This window comes from Ochlerotatus camptorhynchus, unplaced genomic scaffold (assembly GCF_037179485.1).
Source record: "Ochlerotatus camptorhynchus isolate MF236.1 unplaced genomic scaffold, CSIRO-AGI_Acam_v1.1 ptg000516l, whole genome shotgun sequence".
NCBI classification, from domain to species: domain Eukaryota; kingdom Metazoa; phylum Arthropoda; class Insecta; order Diptera; family Culicidae; genus Ochlerotatus; species Ochlerotatus camptorhynchus.
Window position 1 is genome coordinate 852082 of NW_027041000.1, and position 10876 is coordinate 862957.

The 10876-nt window shown below is 37.6% G+C and overlaps 1 protein-coding gene across 1 annotated transcript; it reads right to left on the reverse strand.

The window, feature by feature from the left end:
- Nucleotides 1-8657: 8657 nt before the first annotated feature.
- Nucleotides 8658-10331, reverse strand: LOC135712908 (leucine-rich repeat-containing protein 15-like). Its single transcript, XM_065236005.1, has 2 exons — nucleotides 10247-10331; nucleotides 8658-10185 (listed from the first exon to the last, which is right to left on the reverse strand). Exons 1-2 carry the CDS (start codon nucleotides 10270-10272, stop codon nucleotides 8745-8747), a joined length of 1467 nt encoding a protein of 488 aa, XP_065092077.1. The 5' UTR covers nucleotides 10273-10331; the 3' UTR covers nucleotides 8658-8744.
- Between the last annotated feature and the right edge of the window lie 545 nt (nucleotides 10332-10876).

The following is a 10876-nucleotide window of genomic DNA, read 5'->3' on the forward strand; positions in this document are numbered from 1 at the left end:
GTTTTGGTCCTAGGGCCGAAATTACATTTTAAATCGATTTTCATGCAAATATTGATGGCAAAGTTTATGATCTAACAGTGTATCGAAACACATTTAGTAATGGTTTAAAAATGTGAAATTTAAGATAGGGCTAATTTAGAAGACTACTAGGGCCAACAACTCGTGTGGCAACAAGCATCCGGTGTTTTCTTGCGTAAGGTATCCTTTTTGTGTTCATTGCTTTGCATTATTTTGTTTATCTCTTTATTTGTTCCAAATTCAAATCAATTTGTCATGTTTCAACCTAAGTTCTCCAGCTACAAGATCACGCTTAATTTTCGTAGAAAAAAATCAACGAGCAACAAAGTAGTGGAAATGGATGTAATGTTGGCCTAAATGCCCCTAATTTGGGCCAATACATAAATTCAGCAATCAACCAAAACTATCCATAAGTACCGTCCCAATGACGCGTTCATCTAGATAAAATTGATAAATAGCAGATTTTTAGCGATGGGCCTAATCTTAGATCTATGGGCCAACATTAGAGCCATTTCCCCTATTTTGTTACTTCATACGTTATCATTGTTATATTACACATTATATCATTACATATCACAACATCATATTACATTACATTCCTGAATCGGTTAGCTTGAAAATATCTTATCAGAGCGCTCCCCAATATTCATATGAAAAACTACGATACAAGTGAATAATTAAAATTTCCCCCGCTAGAATATTTCAAAACCACTCGATTTAAAAGTGTAAGCACATAAACCAACCTTTTGTTTTTTAAGCATGAATTTCATGATTGACCACCCGCGGATGCTACTTCGTTATTGTCAGATGCCAGATGTAATTACACAGAGAACTAACAATCATCCTCAATGTGTAAAACTGGTGATCTAAAAATAGACAATACCTGCACCGGCCGCATCCGAATGCAGGTCAAGCAAGGATTGGGTAGGAATGTGTTGACGTGATACTTGCTTTGTTGGTAGCCGAGAAAAGGGCCTATCATTGTTGATCGATTCTCTTCATCGATTTTCTCTTTCGCGAATAACCAGACGGCAAATGCATTTCCCATTGAGTGTGTTGTTTCAGGCGCAAGCTAACATCATCTTCTGTCGAACTGTGCTGCGAGCTTAGCGAGAAATTCGTTGATGTTGCCGTAGTAAATAAAAGAGAAAGTCGATGAAGAGAATCGATCAACGAGGATAGGCCCTTTTCAAATGTTACGCGAGAGTTCTCTTCATTTCCACGAGAAATCACGGGAATGTTGTATAAAAGGGTTGAGTATGCAGTAAATTTTGTTTTTGCTGAATTACAGTGATAGGTTTGAGTGAAAAAAAGCGGCCAATGAATCATGAATGTGAAGGAGCATGAAATTAAACTTATAATGTTCTGCTCGGTAAGCAAAAACGGTCGCTCTGAGGCCACCAAGCCCCTCATATTACGTAACATCACTTATAATATCATTATCATATTATCACATACAAACATTAAAAGAGCGTCGTGAATATGCAATGGTTTCATTTGTAAACGATATCGTTTCGCAGCGCATTGACTCCACAGAACTTTTATCAAAAATAAATTTCTATGCACCTACACGGCAACTCCGAAATCGAATGCCAACTCCGCAAATGCCTTAAAACATCATCGCACAAATTATGCAAAATATGGGCCATTAAACCGCATGATGGCCTCTTACAATCAATACTGCGAAACCATTGACTTTACAATGTCTCGGCATAAACTAAAACAATATTTTTACTCCATAAAGCATTATAACTCATAAAAAATAGGAAAGTTGACACTGCTTAATTTTTATTAAAGAAAAAATATACTCTTAAGCTTTTGTCCAAAGTTGACGAAATAAATAAATAAATATTCGAGTTGTTGTAGCAATTCAAACCCGGCACCGACACAAACGACGATAATTTTCTCAAAACACGGTGAGTAAGCAATGTTACTATGAAACTCTTCAATATGATGGAGCCTTAGGTTTTCTGCTCAGTAAGCAAAAACGGTTGTCTGAGACTGTTGAAAAAAGCTTATTGAAATCGATAGATGTACCTTAATTTACTTATTTAAAGCTTTATAAACGTTGACTGTCTTTCCGATTCAACACCAGAAGTTTGATGTAATAACAAACTGAATGAGTGTAATTTGCACATACATCGACGGTTTAATTCGACACTTCACAATTGATTTAATAATATGCTTTATTAGACGTCTAATAAATGTTAAATGTTAAATGTTTTCTAGCTTAAAGACTGGAACGCGCAAAAATTTGTCGACAAAAAAAATCGTTCGTTTATTCTTTTGGTTTGCTAAATCTGAACTGCCGTGTCATCCGCTTAACCACTTCCATTAAATTTTGCACGGTGGTTTCATCGACCTTATTCGCCGCCGAACGCCTGTTAGATTTAAACTGCTGCTCGTTTTCCATGAATTTATTAGTTTTTTTTAGATTCCGTTTGACCAAGGCCCAATACCGTTTGATAGGGCGGAGTTCTGGGCTGTTGGGAGGGTTGTGGTCTTTGGGTACCACAAGCATGTTGTTTGCATCGTACCACTCGATTGACTTTTTCCCATAGTGGCAGCTCGCCAAGTCCGGCCAGAACAGCACAGGTCTATTATGTTGCTTTAGGAATGGTAGCAGCCGCTTTTCCAGGCACTCCTGGACGTAGATTTCTTGATTGATGGTTCCCGTAGTAATGAAAATGCCGCTTTTTAGACCACACGTGCATATGGCCTGCCAGACAAAATATTTTTTTCGGAAACTTCGATAGTTTGATCACAGACAAACAGACATTACACTCGCAAGTTGTTCATCGAACAAGCATTTAACGGTCAATTTAAAAGTATCGTAGTTGGTAGTACCCCCACCTGTGGCGCGCATAGTCGTTTACTTTGAGTTTGACGTTTACACACTAGCGCCATGTGTTCAGCGTACTACCCACCACAGTGTACTCAACAGATGGTGGTAATGTTTTAACGACGATGTTGTACAGTGAGAAATATTCAATGGGTTATGTCTGTTTGTCTGTGGTTTGATGGTTTTGAAAATTTCAGCCACATTCCCTTTTCCTGATGCGGTATAAAACTTCTGTCCCGGAAGCTGCTTGAAATCCGCCTTCACATAAGTTTCGTCGTCCATGATGACTCAGTCGAACTTTGTGAGCAGATTCGTATACAGCTTTAGGGACCGCTGCTTTGCCGACGTGTTTTGTTTGTAATCTTGGTTCGCCACCTTCACCTTCTTAAACGTCGACAACCCGGATCGTTTCTTGGCCCGCTGCACAGCAGTATGGGCAGCGAATCCAAACACATAAAGCAACCAACGATACAGACAAAACGGTTGCTACGACTACCATGACAAACTCGCTCTGTAACATAGCTCGATACGAGTGGTAGAAGGATAATGATATATTGCTTGCCTGCTTTGTTGCAATATACACGGATGAGGACATAGCTTGATATGAATCGACAAAAGACATAACAAAAAAATTCCCATTAACACACGTGTATCATCTTCGGCTTTACTTCGTGAAGCAGCTTGCCAACAATTTGCTCGTTTCCTTCAACCGCCCCGAGAGAGTTGTGCCGCACGGGCTGCTTGTCATGAAAAAGAACGAAGAAGATTATATCATTATTGCTTTCCACTTCTGACATAGCGTTATTATTCGGTTCGTTGATCGCTTGTCATTTTGTCATTTGGAGATATTTTTAATTTCTTGAGTATGGGAGACATTGAGCTTGCCAGCGACGTCCCGGATGGAGAGGTTTTCTTCTGTTCGGGACCTAACACTACTGCGACCAGTGAATTGATCTATTGTAGTATATCCCGTGTCCATAGTTTAGTGCATGTCGTACTACTCCATCACTATTGAGAAATGATGAAGTATTCGATTTTTTTTTACAGTTGCCACTCTTGCCTTTATCGCAAGGATCCGACTCTAATTGAAAGGTCCCGCTATTTATACCCTTCGGAGTGTTGAAACACCCTCCAAAGGTGCGCCCCTTTGTCAGTCAAAATTGGATTCCTTAGCAACAAAATTAAGGTATGACACCGATAATGACCATGCATCAGAACCCTAGTCTTAACCACTTCAAACTAGAGAACAACGAATAGAAGATTAGGAATCACATAGATGAAGACAACTAACTCATTTTTTTTCCTGAACTGTCGCACGGCACACGATATGTCTGAAGGCACGTTTTTTGCAACATTCATGTACCTCAGATTTTCCTTGACAGGATGTTAGTATTGATCCTAACAATCAAATATGTGATAGTTTTAAAATATTTCATCTTGGGTTTTTTGAGAAAAAGTGTTTTGAAGTTTACAAAGCCGATTATGAAGGCGTATATGGACTATTGACGATACAAAACTATTACGAATTGAACAAATGCAGTTTAACAAGATTCAAATGATGATTGAATTAATCTAAATGGCATTAAAGAGTTCTCTTTGACTCTTAAGTAAGATCCGTATTGATTATGTCGACTTTGACCAAAATAATTTGATAATTATTGCTAGAACAACTTCTTAATCAATTTCTCTTCCCTCATAAGAGTAGAAGAGAAAGAAACGAGCAGGACAGTCTGAGGCAGCCAGTTAATCATAGTAGGCATTGATTTTCTTCCTGTTTCGAGTGTTTATGTTTTTATTGGAGGTATCGTGTAGAAAATATGGAAAAATTAAAAAAAAAGCTTCATGAAAAAAATAGAGAGTTTGCTTGTTGTATTTGCCACCAAAACATCCCGAGGGTGGACAATTTGCTTGGATTTAAAAAAATAGATATGTTTGACTCAATGGCGAGATCGAAAATAATTTCTGACAACCATGACGAATTGGTTTGAAAATCATCTAACCGATAATACACATGAGGTTAGCTACTTTTGCCAAGTGAGTTTAGGTAGTCCTTCTGCGAACTATTGGAAACTGTAGTGAATTTTAGGAAAGTTCGGCAAACTATAAATAAGTTCCTCCAAAGAAGCAGAGAAATTCAACAACCTTCAGATAAGTTCATTGAACATCAGGAAAGACTTCAGGAAAATTCTTCAAACTTTAAAGGTGTGCTTCGTTCTCCAGATCTGCCAACTTAAGGGACATTTTGTGAGCTTCAGGGGAGTTCAATGCCCTCCTGGTAAGTTCTACGAACTTCAAGAGAGTTCTGTGAACTATAGCAACATTATATAAATTTCAATGATGTTATGCAAACAGTTCTTTAAACGTGAGGAAATTTTTGCAACCTTTAGGATGGTCTGTGAACCACAGGAAAATTTAATAACATTAGGAAAGTAGGTATTATGAATTTTAAAAAAACGTCTGAGAATTTCAGGAAAAAAAACAAGAACATCAAAGAACATCATGAAAGTTAGAAGAATTTCATCGAAGTTCAACGAAATCAAGGAAAAACATATGAACAGGGATTTGAATTTGAATGTAACTTCTATAAGCTACCTCATCGGGTCGTTGGTGGAATAACTCCCACTCCATGTCTTAGAAAACAGGTATAATATTGAGAATTTGTTGCAATATCTCTTTCTCTTTTACGCTTCCTTTATGAAATGTGATTGAGGGCATTAGCAGGGTGGAAGGGCGTAAAAATGAGAGTTTGTCACCTAAAAAAAATCGTGAGTACGGCTCACGCATGTTACATTGCCGTTTACCGGTATAAAAAAAGGAGCAGTTTATGAAAATTGAGGTTCATAAATATCCAGAAGACCAAACTCGACAGTCAAAGTTGTGCGGGTGTGTAGATATTTGTAAGAAAAAAACACCACAGAAAAAAAAAGAAATTCATAAAAAATTTCAGACTTCAGAATCTCTCCAAATTGGCAGATGAAAGTAAGCATCACTTTGTTGCCAAACGCATTAGATAGTTAGCAGGCAAAAAACTAGTCTAGGTTAGTTTTTCAAACGTCGCAGGAAGACCAATTTAAATTTGAAACAGTCAGGAAAAAATCTAAGATTTCTCACGAAGATTTACTCAGCTTTAAGAAAGATCTTAATTTGAGTGTTAATAAGGTCAGTATGTAACAGTTATCTTTATAACTTTATATTTAACATGACTTTAAACTATACTTTTGTTATATTACAGACGCTAAAATTGGCTAAATGTATGAGACATACCGGCCGTCAAACTATCCAGCCCGGCCTCAAATCAGCTATGAGGAAAGACAACGCGGCCAAGAATGATCCCAGTAACGCAATATGGTGGCTGCCGCAAATGCGACTCAGCATACGCAATTTGGATTCGCTGGTTGCCATTGTAGGTGCTTGATAAACGCCATTGCCTGATAATCGTGCAGTTTTTGAAGGATGAAATTTTAATCATCAGCTAATGAAAAACAACACATCACTGATTTTTCGCCTTAATTTTTAAGGAAAAATATAAAAAACTCTTTGCACCCTCTATATACAAACCATGAAAACCATAATAAACGAATACAATAAATGTTTTCAAATATAAAATACCAATTTTTTAATATCATTATATTGCATCATTACAAGTACTTTTTATTACCTTTCATTTGATATTTTGATCTTTAAAATTTGCCCAGTTGTTCAAAAGCTATAAATTAAAAAAAAAAGTCATTTTAAAAAAACAATAAAAAATAAACGTTTTTTGGACTACCCTAACGTTGAAATAGTCACCCTAAAGACAAAAAAAAATTTACGGTAAGGATCAAAACTACCATTTCCTACCAAATTCTGAGAACCACTATATTGTTTTGCAATGGAATGGCTTAATAATAGTAAATTTAGAGACTAAACCATTGTTTAGTTATTTTATTAATTTAAACATTCTGAGATCATTACATTGCTACGATATCTGACGGTACCGAAGAGGGAATCTTACTGTATCATTGAAACTTAGTGTTTTGACAACTTTAATCCCCTTTTGAATCATTTTCAGCTGAATTTGTTTCGATCCGTAACAGTTTTGTATCATCAATAGTCCCAAACGGCGCCGGTGGTGTAGTGGTAAGCGTGATTACCTCTCACCCCAGCAGGCCTGGGTTCAATCCCAGTCGGCGCCGCCGGGATGTTCTGAGGCATAACATCTCTGATCACGCCTTCCTTCGGATGGGAAGTAAAGCCGTTGGTCCCCGGTTCATGAGTTGATGGGTCGATAGGTGGTAGTGTCCAGGTGTGGGAGCTGCCTTCCTGGCACGTCGGTAGCATTGGTGCTCAGCACGGAAAACTAGATCGACGGAAAAAACAAACCAAAGGAAAAAAAAATCAATTGTCCTTTGCTCCTCGCCTTTGTTAACAGCTAAGTAAGCTTCAAAACACTTTTCTCAAAAAACCCAAGATGAAATATTTTAAAATATTCGCAGATTTGATTGTTAGGATCAATACTAACTTCCTGTGAAGATAAAACTGAGGTACATGAATGTTGCAAAAAAAGTGCCTTCAGACATAGCGTGCGGCATGTTTTGAGTGATTAAATGATCTGCCCCCATTCAGAACCCTTCACCAAGGTTGCAAATACTCATTTCAGCTAAAATAATGTTTTTCGGAATAATAAAACCAAAAGATGGTATGATGGCATGTTTTACTTGTAACTTACAAGAAGAGGTTACAAAGTATGCGTTTGAAACATAAAACCTGTAAATTTTGCTTTCTATGAGTCACAATCAGCGATTTTCTGATCGCTGAGTGAGTGAGTGAGTGAGTTTGTGAAAAATCGCTGATTGTAACTCTCATGAAGTGAAATAAGCAGGTTTAATATGTCAAACACATTCTTTGCAACCTCTTCTTGAATCCTACCAATTCAAAATATGATCATGGCATCTAATTATTCCATAATTTAGAAATACATTGTTTTAGCTGAAATGAGCATTTGCAACCTTACCCTTCACCAAAACCGATTCCAGGGAAATGGCCATATCTCGGTTGATTATAGGCCGATTTTAGTTCTTGCCATATGATTCGCTTTAGAAATGGTTCTTCTTTCGTTTTATTTACTAAAAATATATATATTTAATCAGCATCATATATAAAATTACACCAAAAATTTAGCAAGTTAGACAAGTCCTCCAGAAACCCGGAATATTTCCGGTATCCGGTGACCAGGATTATTTTCGTGGCTACACCGTAAAACAATATTAGTTTTCCAGTCAAATGCTCTTGGAAGTTTTAAAATCGGATCATATTTGACGAAGCTACAACACTCCAAAGTTGACCAAAAATTTGCTTATCCTAGTTATTTTCAGTAACCCCTGTAACAAGTCTACGTGAGTGAATGTTTACATCACAATAAAAATTCAGAATTTTTATCTGTGTAGTTTATTCCATTTCGTTACAATTTTTTTTTCCTTCATCAGCCTTAGGCTGGTTCATCTCTAAATTTTAAAAAACTGCTCATGTTTATCACTGATCAAATTATCACTAACAACTGACTTTGTATTCCTTGCAGATTATTTTCAGTTCGAGTGAATGACGAAAGCTATTTTGTTTTGTATCGCCGTTAATGGTCAAGATTTTGTAGCTCTGCTTGATGATAATCAAATAATTTGGATACATTTCTTTCACTGAAATAAACTTACATTCCAAATGCAGCATACATTGATTTAATATGTTTACCTGGTGTGACAGATGATAAGAAATTTTTCCATTATTTAATCTGTTATTAATGTCACATCATAATCAAATCTCCTTACGATATTTTAAATCGATTCTAATAATATCTTTTTGCGATTCTCCAAATTGTGACCCACTTTACCAATATTCTCGGAATCTACGTCTAGTCAATCGGGGGCAGAAATTGCATCTCGACCTCGGTACGAAGCTCGGCATTTTCCATAATGAGCTGCTTAATCATCTTTCGCGATTTGTAAATTTCCTTGGTGAGCCGCACGATTTTCTCCCGCAGATGGTGCTCCGTCGAGGTGCAGCAGATAAACTTGTGCTGCTCGGGTTTCGTACAGTTGCGATTACCGGTCGACCACTTGACGTAGGCGCGCTCCAGGGTTGTTACGATACTCATCAGATTGATACAGTCCCAATCGTTGTTGTCGGTGGAAACCAGCGAGAGGTAGGGGAAGTTTTGCTCAACTTCTTCGATACGCATATCGATTAGCTCGTTACCATGGAGGTAGATATTCTCCAGTGCCGGAAACGTATCGAACACGGCCAAATCGATAAAAAGAAACTTGTTGTGAGCGAGATTGAGCGTTCGAAGGGACTTTGCCGGTGCTGGGATTCCGTTGTCAATTATCCACAAGTGGTTGTTGTTCAGCTTAATGTCCTTGAGGTTTTTCATGAACGCGAATATGACAAAGTCCAGAGTGATGAGCTCGTTATAGGAAACATCCAAGTCGATCAGATTGCGAAACTTGAAAATGTTATTAATGTTGGCAATGTTGTTTCGCGATAGGTTCAGATGAGTTAGCTGAAAAAAGTCGCCCTGGTCCATCAGGATTCGACTCACTTGATTTTCCTGGGCATTTAGTGTCCGAAGGTACTTTGTTACAAATACTTCGTCTAAGTAGTTCTTTCCGATATCGAGTGTTTCCAGTTTGTTTAATCCAATCAACTGAGTCATATTAAATGTGTTGATCATATTTGCAGATAGATTAAGTTCTCTTAACATCGAGCAAAGGATGAACTGATCGTCGTTGATCTCTTTGATTTTGTTATTCTGCAATTCCAGTATTTGAAGCTCCTCCAGGCCGGAGAACAAACTCTCCGGTAGCTTTTCAATTAAATTATCGTCCATGTACAGTTGTCGCAGATGTCCGAGTCCATCGAATGCATGCTCTTCAAGGTATTTGACCGTGTTGTTATACAGAGACAGAATCTCCAACTGCAGCGCCCCATTGAACACAAAGTTATTCAACTTTGAAATCTTATTGTTATACAAATGTAGCTCCTGCAATCGCTGGGCATTGGCGAAAGTTCCCCCTAGTAGTTTCTGGATGTTGCAAGCATCACTCGAGAGATACTGAATCGCCGGAAACGTTTCGAATACTTTCTTCGGTAGCACTACCATCGAACAATCGCGAAATGCAATACTGGTGTCATTGAAATTCTGTTCTCCGAAAAAGATGCTATCGGCTTCCGATTCACTACGTATATTGACATCTCGAAACAAACAATCATAGTAGTTAGCCGTCAGTGTGCAATTGAACTTGATCTCGCGTCGCCCATCGACGATGCTTGCCAAAATACACAAACCAATCAAACTAGAATTAAAACAAGTTCACAGATGAATGTAACAGCCTAGAACAGTTATTTACTACTTACAAGAAGTACCAGAACGACGTCGCCATTTGCGATTTGCTACAGCAGTTGTTTTGTATACTCGCATGGAGATTACGCGCCCGATGCCGAAGCCTTATCAGCTCGAAATGTCTGTCGCGGAAATATGCTTTCATATAATGATCGTGCTGCAAGTGTTGTGGCCGCTACTGGAAGCATATGTCTCATGTTGGTGAGTTTAGTAATCACAAATGCATGGCCTTTTCGGATGTAGTAAGAAGTGAAGCATGCTTCAATAAATATAGTTTTTGTAACTTTATTTAAGACGTTTTTAGCCTAAAGGCTCTTTCAATAAATAAAATTTAATTAGTATAATAAATTAGCAATAAATTATTACTTATATTTGAACTTTCTGAATCCAACATGTTTTTTTTTCCGGCCAACTGCTCATTCAATTGTTATAAAGAATGGCTTGGAATTCATCGACAGACCGTCTCTCTTTTGGAATAAATTCTGAAATGGAACGAAGAAAATAGAAAGAAAGATTAAATACATATAATTATTTGGCATATGGAAATGTGGCATACGGAAGGTTCGCCAAATGTATAATTGACATAAAGATGTATGGGCGAATGAACGCTTGACCCAATGATTGCTTGGCTGAATCTAAGAGTA